Here is a 21,549-nt window from a genome sequence, read left to right as displayed (position 1 = left end):
AAAAAAAACTACTTCGTGTCACCTGCTTGCCTTATGGCTGTTGTATGTGTTAAAAAATTTGAGTAAAATTCTTATTTTAGATAAGAAAAATGAAAATTTACCATACCTGATATGTATTTGTATAAACCTTTTTTGACTAATAAAAACTTTTTGAACAAAAAAAAAAAAAAAAAAAAAAAAAAACAATTCAACTGTATATTAATAATCAGCATACATTTGATTAAATGTATTTGATTAATTATGTATTTGGCCAATATATTTTTCTGAAATATTGGTAGAGTACATGCTTTTTCAGTCTAATAGCTCTTTCTAATGCTAAAAAGAAACAACTGCAGTCTTATTGAACCAAATTCAAGAAATAAAACAGACAATAGGTCTGGCCAATCCCCCTTTTTCTGCCTTTATTTATAAACGCCTCTATTTATTATGATTATCACTATTCATGCTAGTCACCTTAACACAGGGAAATTTTTAGTGATTCAGTAAATCACATACTTTTTCTCTAATAAAGCATAATAATCAGTATAGTCTTCCCTGCTATGATCTGAAGATGAATGCTATGACAACCTGTTTTCTAAATTTTTCTGGAACATTCTATAAAAAATAGTATTCCAAGTGCATTGCTTGGAGAATCCAAGCACTGGGTTATTTTCAATCCTATTGCCAGAGACTGAATTGCTAGAACTTCCTTGGCCCTGCTTCCTCTGCTTGGCTGAGCTCGTTTTTCAACCCAGTTCAGCCGAAGAGATGTGGAAAAGTTTGATCCAGTAATTCAATCAGCAGCTTGGATTTTCCAACACAGAAGGAGAGGGGAACAATATTAGACAGTTTAAGGCTTTTATCCCCCATTGAAACCTGCACTCTGCGGATGATTGCGCTGGTACCCCCTGGCAAGTCTGGTACAACTGCCACCGCCCAGAGGACTTAACGCAGAGGCAGCGAATCTGGGGCCAACTCGTTCACAGAAATTCTCCATGGGTGCAGGCAACGATTCCTCCCAACCTAGGATCGCCGCTGGTGAGTGTGCTGGTTCCCCCGGTCTGCCGGTATAACCGCCACCATCACTTATCCTCGAGGCTTGGAGGGCGGCTCCGGACTCACTGTCCGTCTATGGGGACATATGATAAAGAGACGGCGGGAAGGGAAGCAGCTGTTGCCATTGGGTTGGGGTGAGACATGTTGGGCCGCTTGGCTGGTGCAAAGAACAGGGAGGGAAGGTGACAGCAGCGACGGGACATCCAGTCCCACCCTCGCCACTTCCTGCACCCTCAAAATAATAAGACCCCCCCGATAATAAGGCCAAGCCCTTATTTGGGGGGGGTGTCAAAAGAAAATAAGACCCTATCTTATTTTCGGGGAAACACAGTAGCTTTGCCAGTAATCAATGAATGGAGAAACCCCTCAGTAGCTCTTTTGCTTCAACATCCACAGTATGACCTCAGAATTGTAAATAATGTCCACAAGATTGAAAATGGAATATAGAACAACAGAACGAAGAAATAAAGCTACATTTTCTCCAGTGTTATCTCTTGGCTCTATTTTTGTTCCCTCAACTGAATTCATTTGAAAGGCTGGAATCGTTTTTTGGAGAAAGAGAGATAAGGCCCTTAACAATCTTTCATTTTTTGTAGGTCCTGATGTAGTCTGCAGATGGTGGTCATCAACAATCACAATGATAATCAGCTGGCTCAAGGGTGATGATACAGCTGTGAAATCTCAGTTTATCAACGTGGAACGAATTCCTAAATGCTTGGAGATGATGGAGTGTGTGGTCTTTTATATTATTTGTATAATTGTGTATCTGAAATCTAAAAGGGACATAATAAAATAGAAAGCTTCCTAATCTTTAACTTTACTCTCCCATCAACATATCACAAATCTCTGTTGGGTACCATGAAACTAAATTATAACTTGTTTCTTCAAATAGTTTCTAAATTAACCCAAAACTTTTCAGAATTGGGTATCTCAAGTTTGCCTAGAAGTAGTGGATGCGAAATATCAGTTTATAAATCTACTATACTAGTTTTTGCATCATTATCTAGTGATAATTCATTTATAGGGCTCATTTTAGCACTTTTTTGGGGAGAATATATACCAAAGCAGTTATATAGCAAAGTGTATGGAAATACATTTTTAAAAAAGGGCTGCTTGAAGCCATAAAAGTCAGCTTGGTAACCTTGGACCAGTTTCTTCTCTCAGTCCAACTCATCTCATAGGGTTGTTGTGGAGAAAATAGGAGGAGGCAGGTATGTTGGATATTTTCCCCACCTTGTATTATTTGTAAAAATAATAAAGGCAGAATATAAACAAATCTACTGTTCCTAAAACTTAAAAGACATTAATCATTTTCTTTGCTCTGTCTCTCCTCCTCCCTCTATGCCTCCAGGAATGCCCTTGTACGAGCTATCTTCCATGTATGCAAAGCCATGAATGTCTTGTTGTCTAGCAAGGCAGATGGGCAGCATAGTTCATTTAGTCATTGTGAAAGAGCTAGTACTCATCTCTGGAATAGTCTCAACATGAGAAGTGGGGTCTCAAGCACAAGTCTCAACAATGTAAGTCATGCATACTTACTTGAACTAAGGTAACAAACAGTTTTCTTAATGTATATGGTTTTTATTAAATGTCTTTGAGACTGAATGTCTAGTTTCTTCTTACTCACCCATGAAAAAATGAAGAGTCTTCTTCCTTCTTTTGCCTTCCTCTAGTGCAGCAAATACAGCTTCATTGTACCCTATTGGGTGGCAACTGTAGTGCATTGTAGTTGCATTGCATGTTCTAGAAATACTCATGCAATGTTTCTGCAGTGCAGTTCAGAGGCCTGCCTGATCTCTGCACTACAAGTCAAGTTCCCTGAGCCTTGGTTTTCAAAGTTTTTGTTGCTATGGGAAGGAATTCTTAGGAACTTTATATAAAGTGGATCAAGAGCAGAGGTGGGTTTCACATATTTTTACCATCGGTTCACTGGCAGACACCTTCCATGCATGCGCCTGGCTCGAAAACGTGGCTAAATAGGACGGCATGGCAGGTGAGCTGGCCCACTGGTACCGGTTTGCTTGAACTGGTCCAAACCGGCTGAATATTGCTACTGATCAAGAGGCCCAGGTAACAGGCAACAGAGTTGGAAGGGACCTTGGAGGTCATCTACTCCAACCCCTGCTCACAGACCATTTAATCTAGCCCTCCATCCAAAGGTAGGAAGGAGTATTTAATTCACCAACCCTCTTGCAGATTAATCAGTGACATATAGATTACTGTACCCCCAAAAAGAGACCAAGTGCCAGAAATAACATGCAGAGTCAATACTGTAGATTGAAAGGGCTCATGAAAGCAACCCAAAGAATACCAGGCAAAGAAAACATATAACTGTTGTACTGTATTTAACACTTTGCTTATGGCTTGTATTTTGAAAGAATAAATCAAATGGTACGCTTCTTATAAAGCATTATTTTATCATCACAGAATGTGCAACATTTTAGTTCTGTGAACATTGATGCCATTTTTGTGATGGGTGGGGGGGTGTTTGGGAATTGTTATGTGTATTGGACCTGGTCTTTGGGTGTCAAGTGAATTTCATTGTATGGGTATACTGTATATACACTTATAATGACAATAAAATTATTATTATCTTTATTTTGATCCAACATTGTATTGCTTTCTGCTTCTGGGGAACTGTTGGGTCAAATGCACATTTTCAATATATACACAAATAAACCAATTTTTAACAATTTTTCTCTTGTTAATGCAATTCAAGATGAACACAGTGCGGTTTCACTACATTCTAATTTCACAAAGCACTAATTAAACAGGAAACAAAAATTGGTTAACAAATGATTAAGCAATGATATATGTATTATAAAGAAGTTTAATATTATTTGATGGCAATGTCTTTGAGATATCTTCTTAGATGTAAGCTGGGTTGAGTTTTTTAATAATACAATTGAAGATACTGGTTTTCTGTCTTTAAATCTGAGCTTAAATCTCTTTTGACTGGGGAATAGGGGTGCTCCTTTGATTGGGGATTTGGAACTTAAGGACGCCCTGGTGAAAGGCCTGTTTGATTTTTATGTTGCATATTACTTAATTTTATTTGATTTAAGTAGTTATATACTGTTAATAGATTTAATAGTCTATTTTATCTATTATTTTTGTAAATAGGGTTATCTAATTCCTTTAGAGTTGTCTAGATTTTTAATGTGGCTGTTTATTTTTTTATATTCTAATCTAGCTGATACTTTTTTATTTCTGTTTATTGTTTAGTTTGTATAATAAATATGTTTTTTACTGTAATACAACAGTATGTAGTAATGATAATGACTATTAAAAACTGCATTTTGGTTTGGGATTCCTGGGCCATTTGTGGTTGTTCAAAACTGACTGTGACCATCAGAAATTTTCTAGCAGCGTTACTGCAGCCCCCACCCCCTGCCATTACTGTTCTTTGAATACTTTTATATTCTTGTTGCTGAATGAGACTCTTGTCTCTTTAGATGATCCAGCTGCTAGCTTGCGATCTACTGTTGTCTCTCCGTACCACTCTGTGGCAGAAACAGACAAATTCTAGTCTAGCTTTGGGAGACATGCACCATGCTTCTGCTTCTGAGCTGACTGGCTTCCAGCGAGATCTTGGCAGCCTGCGAAAACTAGCAAATAGTTTCAGGCTTGCTTACCGAAAGGTAAGAATCTGTGATAGTGGAAAACCTCTGTGGACTTCTTGCTAAAAATGGATGATAAGGAACTGGTAATTTCTGGATTTATCTATTAAAAAGGACTGTATATGGGGAGGAGGGAATTGTTACATAATCTTGAAAGGGGGAAATAATATTAAGTAGGTCTACAACTGCTGTAAAGATTGGAAACTGCTGCTTTTAGTATTTTTTTCTTGTCTTTGTATTGGTTTAAACACTTTTTCCTTTTTCTTTCTTATTTTTCTTTGTATTTGTCTTTTAACTTGGTAAAAAAATTGAAATAGATAGGCAGGCAGACAAATGCGTTTGTGTAAGAATCTGTGAATGGTATTGAGAGAACTTCAGAGTGAGAAAATGTTGGCTTTCTTCACATTTGCATATTTGTTTTCTCCTGAGTGCCTGCATGGTATTGTAAGCCAGAAAAACAAATTGCTCTGCCTGAATCTGTTTTTCATAAATATTTTAACATTGTTTGCAGTATTATCACAGATTTTCTTCTGGATATACTTCTACAATTGTAAGCTTTGCTCATGGTACTTAAATATGCATGAAATGATGAAGATGCTTTGTGAAAGTTACAATATTTCACTTTATTTTACATCCTTAGAACAATTTTGTAATTATAATTGTGTGTGCACACATGCTTTGTTCCACCCCATAAGGCTTATTTTTGTGATATGGTTGTGATATGAACTGAGAATTTCCTAGCTTTCTACTCTTTCTACATTGGTTTAAACCAGAAAGCAGCTAAGAGGATAAATTAGCCATTAAAATACTCTTAAGAAGATAGGGGTTTTAAAAGTTTGCTGTAGGGCTCACCATTTATTTCTCCTCACCTCCCCAAGGGAATTGCAATCCAAATTCTTCTGTCTTCTCAGCATGAACTGTTTAGAGGTCAGCCTTGCACCTGTATCAGGCCACCTGCCAAGGGAGAGTTGGACAATATATTGGCTGTGCAATTTTAATGACCACTAGATGTCAGCAGAGATATACAGAACATAAAGACTTTGCCACCATTTTGTGTTTGTCCAGATTTTTGCAGCTCAGCTATGGTAATTCTGTGGGAGGGAATACAGAAACAGAACAGACAAAATACACAGAGAGTAGGTGAATCTGCCAAGAGGATGAAGGTGGATAAAAGACAAACTTTAAAATCTAAAATGTCCCATCACAGTTTTGGATATCAAGCCAAAATCTAAGAAATGAATGTTTGAAGTCTGCCTCTTAAAGTCATCTCCATGGCATTTCAATTTTTCTCTACTTTTCTAGGTTTTTCTTCATGAGGCCACTGTCCGCTTGATGGCAGGAGCCAGCCCCACACGTACTCATCAGCTGCTTGAGCATAGTCTCAGACGTCAGACCCCACAGAATACCAAGCAAGGTCTGTAGTTTCTTGTGCTGTTCTCTTTCTTATCTGCTAAAAACGGAAGGAGATATAATGGGACAAACTGCTCGTAAGATTTAGAGAAGTGGGAACTGATAACATATCTTCTTTCATAGAATTTAGGAATTCACATATTTAAACATACTAAAACAACAACAATATTTCTGTGGGTTATGCCTAATTGTAAAAGTGCTTATTAAAAGGACAAGGCTGCTATATTTGGAAAGTTAGTTGATCTCAGTTTGGTCTTAATTTCTGGCTGACTTATGGGTTTTTTTGAGAGATGTAGATAAGAGGCACCTAATGCTTGAATCCTGAATTATTCTTGGATGTATAATATAGAATATAGAATACTGTTTTTGGTATTTTTACACTCAGAAGCATAGGTGGATGGATAGATGATAGATAGATAGATAGATAGATAGATAGATAGATAGATAGATAGATAGATAGATAGATAGATAGATAGTGTTGTGTCTCGTCTGATCTCACCACAGCCGGGGCCTTCTTATCTGCTTCCGAACATGGAGGAATGTCCTAGTATGCCTCCCGGCCCCAGCCCTGGCTCCATGCCCAGACAGGCTGAAGAGGAGGAAGTATCTCCAGCCCCCAGCTCTGGCTCCATGCCCAGGCAAACGGAGCAACTAGACCCCTCCCCCTCCTCCACAGCATGTGAGCCTGAGGGAGGTCAATTGCCAACAGCTGCCGACTGGAGTGACCCTTGCGTCAGAAGACTTGATAGACGGAGGCAACAGAAGGAAGGGAGGGGCAGGCCTGGATAAGTGCTGAGTCATGGAGCCATACCCCATGGCCTATATAAAGGACCTGCTTTCTGGCATTCTCTGGGTCAGGCAAAGTCTAAACATATCTTGCTGAAGTCACTTTCTGGTCTCCTGCCTGCCCTGAGGACTTTGCTAGGACTTTGGCAGAGCTGCAGAGGCACGCCTGATTCGGATTTCCCTGACCCGGCCGTCAGCGGAGGAGTTGGACACGATAGATAGATAGATAGATAGATAGATAGATAGATAGATAGATAGATAGATAGATAGATAGATAGATAGATAGATAGATGCATATATAGCTTTGTTTTGCGATATGTTTTTTTTTGTTCTGTGCCTAAAGAAATCTCTCTGTTCTCAAGTATTCCATTACACCACAAAAGAAGAGCTCCTATATTAGTTGCATGGAGTAGTATTTTTAGCTGGGTTAGATGCTATAATTTGACTTTTAAAATATTATCCTTTTTACCAATCTTGACATTAAAAACAAGAGGCTTATGCCAAGTACCATTGTTTTTAGTAACTACAATACTCAGCCTACATTGAATTTTGTTTCAACAAATGGAACACTTGAGCATTCAGAGTTTTATTATCAGAATTCAACAAAACTGGAATGTTCTAGCAGAAAATTCGAGGTGGAGCCAGTGTATTTATTATTTCAGTAACTTCTACAATACATTTATTGTCTAAAAACATTAATTACATGTTCATTACTAAGATTTTTTTTATTTTATTTTCATATTTAGGTGAGTTGGATGTTCTTCCCGGACAAAGAGAACGAGCTACAGCAATTCTATTAGCCTGCCGCTACCTCCCCCTGTCTTTTCTGTCATCTCCGGGCCAGCGTGCTGTCCTGCTGGCAGAAGCAGCTCGAACACTGGAGAAGGTTGGCGACATGCGTTCCTGCAATGACTGTCAGCAGATGATTGTGAAACTAAGTGGTGGCACAGCTATTGCTGCTTCCTAACCCTAGAGGAATAGTTTCATGAGACATTGAATGAATTCTTGTCCCATTCTCTTCCTTTTTCTTAAAAACCCTTCCAGATTTGTGCAAGTTTCATTATACTAATAGGAGTCAGTGACTTGGTGTATAGCAAGTGGCGAATTATTTGCCTCCAAGCAAAAAGATTGTTCATGCTGGTGCTAGAAAGTTATTTTTTTCCCCTGGCAGAGACTCATATCTTGGACTGGTTAACTTGGATGTCTTTGAAAGAGGAATTTGCTTTTCTCTCTCATTCTTTTTACAAAACAATCTCTTTTGAAAACATCTTTGGGGCAAGGAGTTGGTAAAAAGCAAAAAAAATGTTACAAAGTCTCATTTGATGGCATTTGCAATGGTTCTTGGTCCAGTAATATATAGATTTAGAGAAGATAGGATTGAGTTTAACTTCTTTTCTCCTCAGTATACGTTTGTCCTACTTTCTGATACCTTCCTATAAAATAGAAGCTTTAGGAGGTCAGGCCAGTTCTCTAGAGAAGTGCATTATGGTTTTTATGCTATTTGGGTTATGGTTATTTATATTTTATAACTTTGCAAACTATAAAAATACCAGTTTCTTTTTGTCTCATACTCTTCATCTCATTCTGTATCTCTTTTTTCTGTAGTCTTTGTAAACTGATGATGATCAGAATGATAGAAACTGTAGTTTCAATCAATCAACCAATTAATCAATCAATTTTTATTCAGTCATAGACCAGCAAATAAATCAAGAAAAATGGCAATTAATTAGAATAAAAAGAAAAAATCTATGGATTAGGAAAACAACTCTGATGTACTGTTCAAACTATAAAACAGTACTTAGCTGTAAAGAAGTAAAATCAGATTGATGTGATAATAATAAAAAAAAAGTTAAAACAAATCAGAACAACCCAGAAGTTTAATAAAGAATAGTCATAATAATTCCTGGTGAACATTTCGTAGAGGAGACAATACAAAATAACTTGTTCCATATTTCAGTTGTTCTTTCACGGCACGGGCAAATCTATGTTTGAAGAGGATTTTTTTAAATGTCTCCCTTCAGTAACAACTATTGGAAGGACATTGAATATGGCCAAGGATAAAGCCCTTTAAATTTTGGAATTAAGTGACTAAGATATATCACTGGTTGAAGAAGATATGAGAAACTATAACATCTAAACCAGCAGATTGTAGAAGACTGGTCTATAGCATTGTAAGGCCAGGAATTGAATCTTCCTTTTATATATTCTTCCTGATAGGGAAAACAAGGAAAAATAAATACAACTAAAACATTAATTAAAAAATGATTAAATGACAGGAAGATGCAGGCTTCCTGACTTCAATTAGGACTGAAGGTAAAGGGTAGAACATTAACATCTTTTCCAGCATTGTTTTGCTGAAGAAAATCCCACCTTCAATCACTTTGGAAAGAGATTTTGAGCAAGATGAAATGTGGACAAGAATAAAATGATCTTCCTCAAGACCTTGATTTAGATGCCTGCTTGTTATAAACAAAGAGGTAGCTAACCTAGCCACACTTTTAGATCATGTGGATAATCATCTAGCTTGGCCCTCAAAAAATACAGAATTTTTTCCTCAAAGCTGTTTATATCCATGTAATATTTACCACCTAGTGATAAACATTAGTTTCATGTTCCCCAATTGGTAGTAAGGTAGCTATACTACCAACTGAAGTGACCCTTACGTTCTTTCCCACAATTTTTGGGAGCATTATAACGTATATATGTATAGAATGGATGAAGTATTTTAGTGTTAAAAGGAAACAAAGCACAGCTCAATCTCCTCTGGCAGAATCACACAAATTTTATATTATATGGAACTCTAAGGTCCACAAACCATGGTTGTTTCCCACTTTGCTTACTCCTTTTTTTTAAGTCTTTCATTGCATTGATCTAAATTTCAATAGAAGCTCCTTTTTAATGGCACATGCAGAAGAGCAATTTGGAAATTCCAACTTTAATTATTATTCCTTGAAATAATGTGATTGGTAATCACTGGCTGCATAAGTAGGATTCTCAATAATGAAAACTCTTTTAAACTTCTCAATAATGACAGGTCTTTTAAACTTTCTATTCAGATGCCCCCAAATGTGAAGCTGTGGTGGTAAAGAAATTTTAAATATTGCTATTTCGTAGTTAGATCAAATACATCTCCATAAGAGATGCAAATCATGCTGATGATACAGTTTTAATGCTCCATAGTTAACTAGATTCCACAGTAAGGCCTTGACTTACATCTTGAAGGTCTGTTCTCAGTCAACCTGCATTTATTGAAATGTAAAATTTTATTTTAATGCAATTTTCCTGTTTCTCCCTAAGATATGTGAGTGGATCTGTTTAGTTTGTATATCCTGCCCCATTCTGGTACATGGTGAAATTTAATATTTGACCATGCTATTTGAAAAAAGTTTTAGTATCACTGGTTTCCTTGATGGAAGTGTAGTTAATTTTGTATTTCTTACAACTGATATGCATACTGCAATTCTGCCTGCTTCTCTTGTAAAGCCAGAATAGCCAGAATAAGTGTCCCAGGGTGCTGCTGATTCAGAGGCACATTTAAATTGGCAGGCTAAATAAAGTATCATTCCATTCACTAAGACAGATCTTAAAGATGGCATTCCCAGTGCAGGTAGCAGCTAAGTAGGAAAAATAATTGACTTATTGGGACTGAGGAGATTAGAGGTCATTGCTAATTTATGCCCCCAACTGCTGTTACATCCATGCAAATATTGCTTTACTATAAAACAAAATAATCAGCCCAGGAGTAACACAAAGACAGTGTGAATTCTTAAGAGTCTAACAGATTGATTAAGTAGGCTTGAAGTTGCAAATGCTTCCATCTGGGTGCTCTCAGGGCAAATAATTCAATATAATTAATTTGTTTAAAAAATGTAAAAAATACCCATCTCTTTCTGAGCATCTCATGGTTTCTTGAATTTGGAGCATTGAAAGTAGTTTATTTTTGTTAAAAGAGCAAATGGCCATTACAATATAAAAATTTCATGTTAATCAGTCAACTGGATGGAGATGGGTGGCTATAAAAATAGAATAATTAAATAAATATTGCACAGCCATAAGAATGAGGTTACTGTCTTGTTTAAATTACAGTTGCATAGATGTGATCTCTACAAAGAAATCTACCTTCTCGCATATTTTTGGCAGTTTTATATACTTCATGTATTTATGGAACTGTTCTTCCTAATCTAGCCCTATATATGTTTTGTGTATATAATGGTAACTTTTTCTGTTTTTATATAAAATGAAAACTGTCTTTTTATCCCCAAAAAATTAGAAATAGAGATGCTTTGATACATGAAGATGTAGCGGGTGGTGATGTCAGGAGATGAAAGTTTCTGTTATTCCCAGTTGTGACTTTTTGGTATGGATCATTATGTAATTTATCTAATAAAGACAAAATTTAACTCAGGGTCTGATATTATTGTCAACAAACTGTCTTTATACTTATATAGAAAAAATGTCCAAAAATATGTCTCCCATAAAAGGTATTTGTTCATTGATTGCAATATATAAATAATATATATTTATTATTTATAATAAATAATAAATTATTATTTTATTGCCTCTAGGTAATAATATATATTGCCTAGAGGCAACATCAGAATACTGTGGTGGACTTTATTGTTTATTCAACTATTCTGAAGGATTTGGAGCCAAAAACAGTTGAGAGAACTATGGCCAAAATGTTTAAACCTGTTTGCCAAAAGAAATGTATTATAAAGTATTGTACATTTGAGGTGAAAGGTAATTTTATATTAACTAAGATGAATAGACATCAGAGGCGCAAGTGGCATTACTTCTGCAAAGCATGGATGCCTTTGAAGCTTAGCTGTTAATTGTAGTGGGGCTGTTCACTTGGTGAATTTATTTCCTTGTTTGTCAAGTTGTCTCTGGCTCTAATCTTCACCTCATTTCCAACTAGCTCAGTTCCTAATTTTCCTTTCCTTCCTTTTACCTCATTTTCTTTTCTATTCTTTGTTGTTTATGCTAGGAGGAGAAAGCAGCATGTATGTGTGTGTGTATATATATATATATATATATGCTGTATATGTATATATTTATATGTTTCTCTGCATGTGTGTATGAAAGAGTGATTGGCTCGTACATATAAGAATCATTAATTTTGTAAATGTGGTTCCTTATTAACAACTCAGTTCAGTTATAGTTAATTGTGAGAAAGAGAGGAGCGAAACTGAAGTTGCTGTCTACATTTGAGAAAAGCAGCTGGGCTCATTTCTCCCTCATACAAATTCATAGTTTGCTGTGGAAAACAATCCACTCACAAGCATCCACGTTGGGGTTCCAGCTGGCTGGTTAATTGAGCCACACCCTGGCATTTTTTAGGATCATGCTGACATCCATGGACAGCATTATCTCATCCAGACCTTCAACCTACAAAATGGGGTGTGTAGGAGAAAATAGGATAAGGAGAAGACAGCAAGCAGATGACGAAAGGGAAGCCAGCTCCAGGCTTTTATAACCATGACAGGTAAGCAAGAGGGATGTCAGTCAACTTCCAGGTACACAATCTATGGTAAACAACCAGTTGTGGTGATTCCTGTCTGGAGCGTGGCTTGGGACCTCGGCTGCAGTGCTTAGTAGCAACACTGCTTAGGAGCTTGGCTGCAACCAGAACAGGAGCAATCATGGTGAGGCAGGACCTAATTCCACAAATGCAAGAACTTTTGGAGGGAGGGAAAGATTGTATGCCGCTTGCAACTTAAGACTTTTACCAGTTGAGGATAGAGCACCAAAGACTTAATTACATGGCTACACTGATTTATTTATTGATAGATTAGATTTCTTTGCCGCCCATCTCATTTCAAAACGACTCTTGCAAAACAGGAGGATGGAATTAACTCAGGCCACTAGCCTATTATGGAAGGTGTTGGCTGCCATAAAGCATTGTGTCCAGTTACCTTCTAGTGCAGTTCTTAGAAAACAATCCTCACAATATGTATTGTTTCCTAATCCAGCCCTGCTTTTTGAAGGTATGGTGTTAGCAGAGTGAGAAATTGATATATACACAACATACACATGAACGTGCACACTTATATGTGTGAGACATGGAAACATTTATTAGGCAGGAGAAGAATTTTTAGAAGTCACTTCAATTAATGTTGGCAATGGTAACTTGACATGTATGGTAAGTACACTGTAGTTGAGTTGAGCCTAGTTTTTTCCCCTGCTACTTCTACCTTTTTTGGTCTGTGTTGAGGTACTATCTTAAAATTGGTTATCTTTTTGATAAATATGATATTTGTTCAAGAATAGTTATATAATGCAAATGTTACTTTCTTCCTCTCCTGTAGTATATCACTGCTTAGGAATACTGTTCGATGCAATGTTTCTCAAACTCAGCAATTTATAAGATTTATGGACTTCAATTCAGTGTGGTGAATTCTGGAAAATTCTGGGAGTTGAAGGCCAAAATACTAAACTTGCTGAAGTTGCAAAAGACAGGTTTAGTGTATTTGTATTGTCAGGATACTATATAAAATGGGCCTTTACTGTAGCCAACTTGCTGGAATAAGAAAGATTTGACTTTACCTTTATATATGACAATTCTTAAGGATTGTGTGCTAGGAAAACTCCCAACATTCCCCCACCTCTATATTGCCTGCTGTCTATAAATAGAACAGCATACTATTAAGTGTCTGGATTTGAAATGAAATATTTTGAAATGTGAGAGAGAACTTTTTTTGCCTATTAAACTTCAATTTTATTATTGCTTCATCTTGGTTATTGGAATTTTATGTCAAGACTAATTTTTCAGTATATTTAGATAACGATAGGGGAGCTGAAGACCTTCCCTGTGTTTTAGTTATAGTTTGGAAACAGAGTTAATGACTTGTTTTATTTAGAAACATGATCAAGAGGAAATCATAAAGATGAGCCTCAGTGAACTTGGAAATTCAACGGTAATATTGACTTCCTTGTTCTCTGTATATACAGCTGACTATCATGCATAGAAGGGTCAATTTTTTTCTGTATTTTACTTCTCTGTTGACCAGCAGAGGGCAGAAATGCCACAGCAAAATATATTCAATACAATCCATCATTCAACATTCTCAGCATACTGCTAGGAATGTATGTTGGCTCTGAGAACATTTGCTAACGTATGATAGGCATATGGCATATAGAAAGTTCCTCTGTAAGAATGTTCCTTACTGTAATTCTTGCCCAATGCCCATTTAATTTATTAGTGGCCTTTCATATTTAATCATATATTTCCCACTTTGTTGCTGGGCTTATGTTCTTTTAGGTTGGGTGTCAAACTCCCGGCCTGTAGGGTGCTTAGATCTGGCACGCGGGGCCAACCTGGAAATAGAGAGGGACTGGCCTGCGGTGCCTCTGCCAGTGAAAATGGAGCTTCGTACCTTCTGAGCTGTGTTTTCTCCGGCAGAGGGTTGCAGGAGGCTGTTGCAGCCGAAAATGGAGCTTGGAAGCCCATTTTTGCTGGCAGAGCACTCGGGTCACCACAGGTGCCCCTAACACGAGTGATGTCGAGTTGGCCATGCCCATCCTAGCCACACCCACCCCAGCCCCTCAAGCAGGGGTGAAATGCTCCCGGTTCAGACTGGATTTCCCGATCCGGTAGCGATGGCGGCGGGTGGTTTGGAGAACAGGTAGCAAAAATTCCTGCCCTCCCCCCCCATGTCCAGTTGAGCTGCACGATTATCAGAGTTGTTTTTTTTTACTTGTAAAAGCATTTTTTCTTCTGCCAAAAAAATGCAAGCCTCAGATGATTGCGTGGCTCAGCTGGGTGCTAGCCAAAAAAATGGGGGGAGTGCATTTTTCCTCCCAGCAGGCTTCCCTTAAGCCTGCTAGCCAAACCAAAAAAATGGGAGGGGAGTCCGTTTTTCCTCCCAGGGGAAGCCTGCTGGGAGGAAAAACGGACCCCCCCCCATTTTTTGGTTTGGCTAGCAGGCTTTAGGTAGGCTGGGAGGAAAAGCGGGGTGCGGGGGGTTTTGTTTTTGAGAGAGAGAGAAAGAAAGGAGGGAGGGAGGCAAGGAAGGAAGGAATACAAACCTGGCACTAGACATAGCTTCAGAGGATAATCCAGGGCTGGAAGGGATTTGGAGGTCATCTAGTCCAACCCTCCTCCAGCAGAACATTTAGTGAGTTTCTGTCTTTTGATCCCCCAGTCACATGGTTACATAGCCATGTCCACACAGACACATGACCCCCCACCAAGCCATGCCCACCAAGCCACACCCACAGAACTGGTAGCAAAAAAAATTAAATTTCACCCCTGCCTCCAACGTTAAATACAACCCTGATGCAGCCCTCAAAGAAATCTAGTTTGACACCGGTGTTTTAGGAGGATAAATACACTAAAATAATACCTAGAATATGTCAATTTGATAGCAAGAAATGGGGGTGTGGGAAAAGGATAGAGGCTGACAAAGGATCTAAATGTCCCCTTTGAAAGAATGAACATTTCTATTAGTGAGGATTGTTATATATATTACATGCCCTTTATACTGTATCTAAAATGTGCCTTAAAGTTTTAAAAAATGAAATATAAAGCAATTGCAGACTTTTAGTGTAATCAAGGAAGATATTTCATGGGAAACTATAATGAAGATTAGCAACAATCACATGAAAATGAAATTAAATAGGAAGGACTTCAGTTGTTTTATTAGTTATATCTGTTTATGGGGGTACTTCTCTGTATAAAAAGCTACTCAAACAAACAATGAATGGAAACTAATCAAGGAGAAAATCAACCTAGAACTAAGGAGAAATGCCCTGACAGTTAAAAGAATTAATCAGTGGAATGACTTGCCTCCGGAAATTGTGGGTGTTCCAGCACAGGAAGTTTTTAAGAAGAGATTGGACAATCATTTGTCTGAAATGGTATATAGGGCTTCCTGCCTGAGCAGGGGTTTGGACTAGAAGACCTCCAAGGTCCCTTGCAACTCTGTTATTCTGTTATAATAACTCGCGGCTCTATAACTACAATTTAGAAAGTTATTTAATTTATATGAAAATATTTATTCTGAAACTTCAGGCATTTGAACACCAAGCTGCTTTAGTGTAACTTTAAGAAATGGTTTGTCCAGGACTATGCAGTTGCTAAAAAAAAGCAATGTATGACACTTTTATTTGCCACAAAATAAAATCTACAATTACCAACAATGATGTTCATAATTAAGGAAAAAGGGATTACAAAACCCTTTGGAAAAAGAAGAAAAGAAGTGCTCTGGCAACAGCTGATTGTAGCTGATAAAACACTTGTCATTCTTCTAATTTTGTCCCACCTGGTTTGCTACATACCTGTGCGGCATGGAGTTATACATTACATTCAGAGGTCAAGAAACATTCATATCATGGTCCTTTAATCACATTCCTCACTTTTTCGGCAAGCAAACAGTTACCATTGACAGAGAAGTCTTCAACACCAAAGCTCAAAAGCATAAAAATACTCTTCCTAGCCTGCTTCTTAAAGTCCAACTTTCACTTCCATAAAATGTCACAAGGAATGCCATGGCTTACACGATTCTGATCTTTGTAGGTATAGAAGATAGAGCATATAGGGATACAAAATCCCTATAATCCAAATTTCAAAACTTTATCCATTTATCCTTACCCACCTTAAGTATTAATGGATTTTTTAAGAACTTGAATACAATCAGGTAAGTGATTTTTAAAAAAATATACATTGTATATTTTATTCAGACTCCTGGAGAACGCTAACTGAGATTTTGTGAAAAAAATTCCAAGCCACCAGATGGCTTTTGTATTTTAAAGCTACTTACTTAATTGCAAAATTGTGACATTCTTGTAATCTTTACAAGAATTTATCAGAATCAGTCATGTAATTTTTACTGTTTAAAAAAATATCAGAACACTCACTTTGATTACATATTTCTATTAACATGTGTTTTTTACAACCATGCTTTAATTTGCGTTTTGGTTTGAGACTACAATGAAATGTTCCTAAATTTTTCAAATTTACTTTTTAAAAAAATCCACATATGTTTAGTTAATCCTTCATCTCCTTTATTTCTAAGCTTATTGCTGGGCTATCCAGAGAGGACACTGTAGGCCAAGAAAGAAAGAAAGTTTGGGGCTTCAATTTAATATAAATTGCTTTTGATGGGCATAAATGAGATTTCCTTATAAATTAGATAATATATATTATAAATTATTTTCTATATCTTATGTAAAACCCCACATCTAATGCTTGGTTCAACCATAAACTAATGTTTTCCTAGGAAGCAAATTGTAATGGTTGTTAAACTGGCTGCAAACAATTACTTCACAAAGTTGGAGATCTTTTGAACCTACAAAAGACTTTTATTCTCTCTCTCTTTTCTGTCTATTAAGAGGTTCTGCACAAAAACCTATGAGATAAGTCAGAATGTCTTTTACCTATCCATCAAAAGCCAGAATTAAGCAGATGAGTTCTCAAAGTTGTTGACTGACACAGTAGTACATATAATTACTTTTGAAATAATGATTTGTGTATAGGACTACCTAGTCCATGAGCCAATCTCTCAGAGTGATCCTCCCCCAAAAAGCTATTAGCCAGGAAGTAAATATTTTCTCCCATTGAACCCATTCTATGGAATAGTCTCCACCTAAAACTTAGATCGATACCTACGGCTGGGGCCTTCTGGAAGGCAGTTAATGAACTCTTCTGTAGGGCCTTTGGGAATTGATTGCTTTCCATCATAATTTACATTAATTTACATTTAGTATTTATTTTCTATTTCATTATGTTGTCATGGATTGTAGTAAAATTTACTGTGGTTTATTTCTGTTATGTTTGTTACTGTTGTATGCTGCCAGGCGTACTTCCCCAAATATATTTATACCCTTTCTGGAATTTTTGCCTGTGAATGTTACATTTAATGTTAGTTCTACCATATTAACTGGGGTGGTTGTGGGTGGGCAGGGATCAATATATCTCTCTGCCACTGGTGAAATCTGAACTGCTTTACTACCAGTTTGCTGGCTGCGCAGGCGCACTGTGCGTCTGCATGCGCAGTGTGCACCACCCACCAAATGTGAGGTGCACGCGGGCAGTGCACGCCAAAAGGAGGCATGGGGTAAGTAGAACAGCACAGGGGGGTAATCAGCAGTGGCGCACAATCTTTTTTTTACTTTTAAAAGCTTTTTTTTTTGCAACCTATTCGGCTACAAGCCGAATAGGTTGTAAAAAATGCTTTTAAAAGTAAAAAAAGAGACTCTAACAATCACGTGGCTCAGCTGTGATCATCAGAGCCTTTTTTTAACCTTTTAAAAGCATTTTTTAAAAGAAGCGGCAAGTGGGCGACCAGGTGATTGGGTGGGCATGGGCGGGGGGCCAGAGATTTTTGCTACCAGTTCTCCGAACCACCCACCACCATCATTATCGAATCGGCTGATCCAGTCCGAACCAGGAGCATTTCACCCCTGCTCTTTGCTCAACTTCTGCCCCACAATTCATTTTTCATGAGTGGAACCGGTTTGGACTAGCAGGTGAATCATGTTTCAGTGCCAGTATGACAGAACAGAGCCTTTTCCTGCTTTTAAGAAAAGCAGACTAGATTCCACATGGCAGAAGACTGTCTCTGTCTTAGAAATTATGATTAACTGACACTTGGCCACCTTTGCTTCCACCCTCCCTCCAATTGCTGATAGAGTTAATGCTGATGATGTGGTCTCCATAACACTTGGTCTGCATGGAAGTTTAATTTGCTACAAATTTTTATCTCAGTTTGTTGATAGTTATTTGAAGGAGTTGCCAATTCTGGCTTTATATTAATTGCTGAACAGGATTTTGGTACAATTGTACACATGTCTTGGAATTATTAACATACAAAACTATAAAATGGGTAGTAATAATAATAATGATCAAAAGACATTATTGTGTCACACAGATGACACACACATATCCAGCAATATAGTTTAAAATACAAATTAAAACTTCAATTCCAGATATCAATAATTCTAAAATAGCAGCTATATTGTGAAAATATGAGGTTTTGCTGTTTGGAAAGAAATTGGACATCCATAATGATTTAATCATGTGATGAAGTAAAATTCCTAATGACATGTCTGTTTGCAATCAGTGCTTAGAATAATATTCGGAAGCAGAAGTGAATGAGCAATGGCTGAATTTAAATCAGCATGACACAGCTGCACTTAGTTGGTATCTACCACAGGTGTCCTTTGGCTGCATCTCAGGGAAAATCAGCATTTGTATTTTAATAGCGGGAACTCAATTTAAAAAGATCTTCTTCCATGCTAGAAGATGCATCAGAATATGATTACAATTCCAATTACACATCAACTGGTGGATCATATTGTATCTGATCTGGTGGTCCAGAGATCATGAAAAAAGACTCAACAAAAAGAACTAGAGTAATATAAAGTGAAGTATGGTGGCTGAAGTATCAACATTTTGAATTTGTTATTATACAGCTAATAAATAAATATTTATATATGGGCAATGGGGAATGACTTATGATGTTACAAATATAAGTTCACAAATATGTTTGTTTATATGATCACACACATGCCTTTTGTGATTTAACAAGATGCCATTAAGATGTTGTTAAATACTTTACATGAATCTCATAATTTGGTGGGAATTATACCTTATGTTCTGCCCAGATCTTTTCAACCCTCTAAAGTCGTCCACTTAAATATGAGACCCATAATATTAAGGGAATGCAAACCATGTTCATTGTATAGAATATTTATATACAAAACCCCAAAATGACTTATTAAAATACGATTAAAGCAAACGCTACAGAGAGAAAAAGTGGAGCTAAAAATGAAGGAAATGGCATATATTTTCTCACAGTCCTTAATGCTTCCATTTCAGACTGTTTATTTTTATTTATTTATTATTAGATTTGTATCCTGTCTTTGTTTCCCCCAGAAATTTAACCACATAGAAATTTGAGAAGAAATATAATATAGAGTAAATGTCCAAACACAAGGTACCAATTAATTATTGCATGAGTGATTTTTGTCTTTTGTTAGAGCATTGTAGGAATGTGAAGGGCAGAAATATATTCCCTCTTTTGATGGAGTTCCATGCAGTAACAGAGTCCTGAAGGTTTCTCTTGGTATTGATGATTCTGGTATGATATGATGAAAAAGTGAATTAAGGAACAATAGCAGTACATCAAGCAATAGGGTAGTACAGGCATACTGGTTTCACCAAGCATGCTAACCAAGTTTTGTCAAATTGGCCTAATTGAACGGATGAGTTCCATTACAATTGTAGACAATCATCAGCTCTGACAAGCATTCTACTTTTCTCTATATCTTCTATGTTTCCTTCCAGATTTAGGAGTGACACTTGAGTGAAGCAACTTCATTCCAAGCTGTCAGACCCCACTTCACCAATTGCTTCAAAGGGAAGAATATAGGAATGAACAATAAATCCATTCTAGACAGTGACCTCAGTCTTGCTATTAGTGGAAAAAAGCCGTTGTTGCTGCTCATAATGAGTGGGGGTTTGGCTGAAGACCTCAGGCAGCTTCTCAATACTGAACTGACGCCTGGTGGCATAAGCTTGTCGTCGAAATTCAGGATGGCTGTGATCCCAGCCCCTTTTGAAGACAGGGCTGCCTGCATTGGTTTTCATCACTTTAGTTTTCTGTCCTGGTGTCCCCAAGCCAATGAGAGCCGTGCCTTCTGGAAAAGGTGGGAGATCATTTCGATGAAGTGTTAGGGGAGAAAATGACAAGGTGCCTGATGATGGCATCTCCACCATGGGAAACCTCTTGTAGAATTCTTCTGGGGCGCTTTCTATAGGGGAATATATGGGTGTGGAGAGGGGAGGGAATGAAAAGCAATTATTAAGTCGATAGAGATTTTAGTAGCTTTCCTGATGGCATCTCTACTCTGTTTTTTTTTTGTTTGCCTCTCTTGTGTCAGAAGAGGGTTAAGACTGTTATAATTAATTTAACCAATAATTAAGTCTTTCAACTTATTTCCAGAAATATGACAGCAGCTACAGCCTGAGCTATTCATGGCAGGCATGCTACAGCTTAGCCACTCATTGCTTAATATTTGTAAAACTTACCCAAAGAGGGAGGGGAAAACCCACATGTACAGGTGCATAATGTAGTGATTAATATGTGTTAAAGAGCAGCTAATAAACATTGAAGTATAATTGGGAACACCTCTTAGTCATTTCCTGGGTATTCAAAACACCCCCACTACAGTAAGATTAAAAGGCCCTGTTCAAGCCTTTTTCATGTCTCTAAAATTGTTACATTTTTAGTTCTAGCTGTTGCTGGTTTTTTTCTTCCCCTGTAATCAGGGTTGTCTATTCCTTCCCACCTCATCTAATCCTCTCTGACATTAGTGAAATTCAGAAGGTACAACCCAGCAGAGTGGAATGTCAACAACAATGAGGTGATGTCATTTGGTGCACTACAATGGGGGTGAGCCAGCATGAAAACAAGGAGCTTCAGCCCAAACACTAAGGCAGCGTTCCAGTTCTCACTGCATTTGGTCCAAATATTCCAATGGCAATAGCACTTAGACTTATACACCAATTCACAGTGTTTTACAGCCCCTCTCTAAGTGGTTTACAGAGTCAGCATATTGCCCCCAACAATCTGGGTCCTCATTTTACCAACCTCGGAAGGATGGTAAAGACTGAATCAACCTTGAGCCCATGAGAATCGAACTGCTGGCAACCAGCAGTCAACAGAAGTACCTGCAGTACTGCATTCTAACCACT

At 37.5% G+C, this 21,549-nt stretch overlaps 2 protein-coding genes across 2 annotated transcripts in view; one reads left to right on the top strand and one right to left on the bottom strand.

Annotated features, from left to right (window-relative positions):
* The window catches only part of SREBF2 (sterol regulatory element binding transcription factor 2), a 43,210-nt gene extending 31,954 nt beyond the window's left edge, over positions 1–11,256 (top strand). The window contains exons 15-19 of the mRNA XM_058190021.1: positions 1,632–1,764; positions 2,387–2,555; positions 4,491–4,676; positions 5,958–6,069; positions 7,598–11,256. Coding sequence (XP_058046004.1) covers positions 1,632–1,764; positions 2,387–2,555; positions 4,491–4,676; positions 5,958–6,069; positions 7,598–7,818 — 821 coding nt within the window. The 3' untranslated portion in view covers positions 7,819–11,256. The remainder of the gene's footprint in view (positions 1–1,631; positions 1,765–2,386; positions 2,556–4,490; positions 4,677–5,957; positions 6,070–7,597) is intronic.
* Positions 11,257–18,113: 6,857 nt separating this feature from the next.
* The window catches only part of SHISA8 (shisa family member 8), a 71,642-nt gene continuing 68,206 nt past the window's right edge, over positions 18,114–21,549 (bottom strand). Inside the window, exon 6 of the mRNA XM_058191664.1 lies at positions 18,114–20,606. Coding sequence (XP_058047647.1) covers positions 20,245–20,606 — 362 coding nt within the window. The 3' untranslated portion in view covers positions 18,114–20,244. The remainder of the gene's footprint in view (positions 20,607–21,549) is intronic.

Source organism: Ahaetulla prasina, chromosome 7 (assembly GCF_028640845.1).
Source record: "Ahaetulla prasina isolate Xishuangbanna chromosome 7, ASM2864084v1, whole genome shotgun sequence".
NCBI classification, from domain to species: Eukaryota; Metazoa; Chordata; class Lepidosauria; order Squamata; family Colubridae; genus Ahaetulla; species Ahaetulla prasina.
This window is presented reverse-complemented; position numbering and strand designations above follow the sequence as displayed.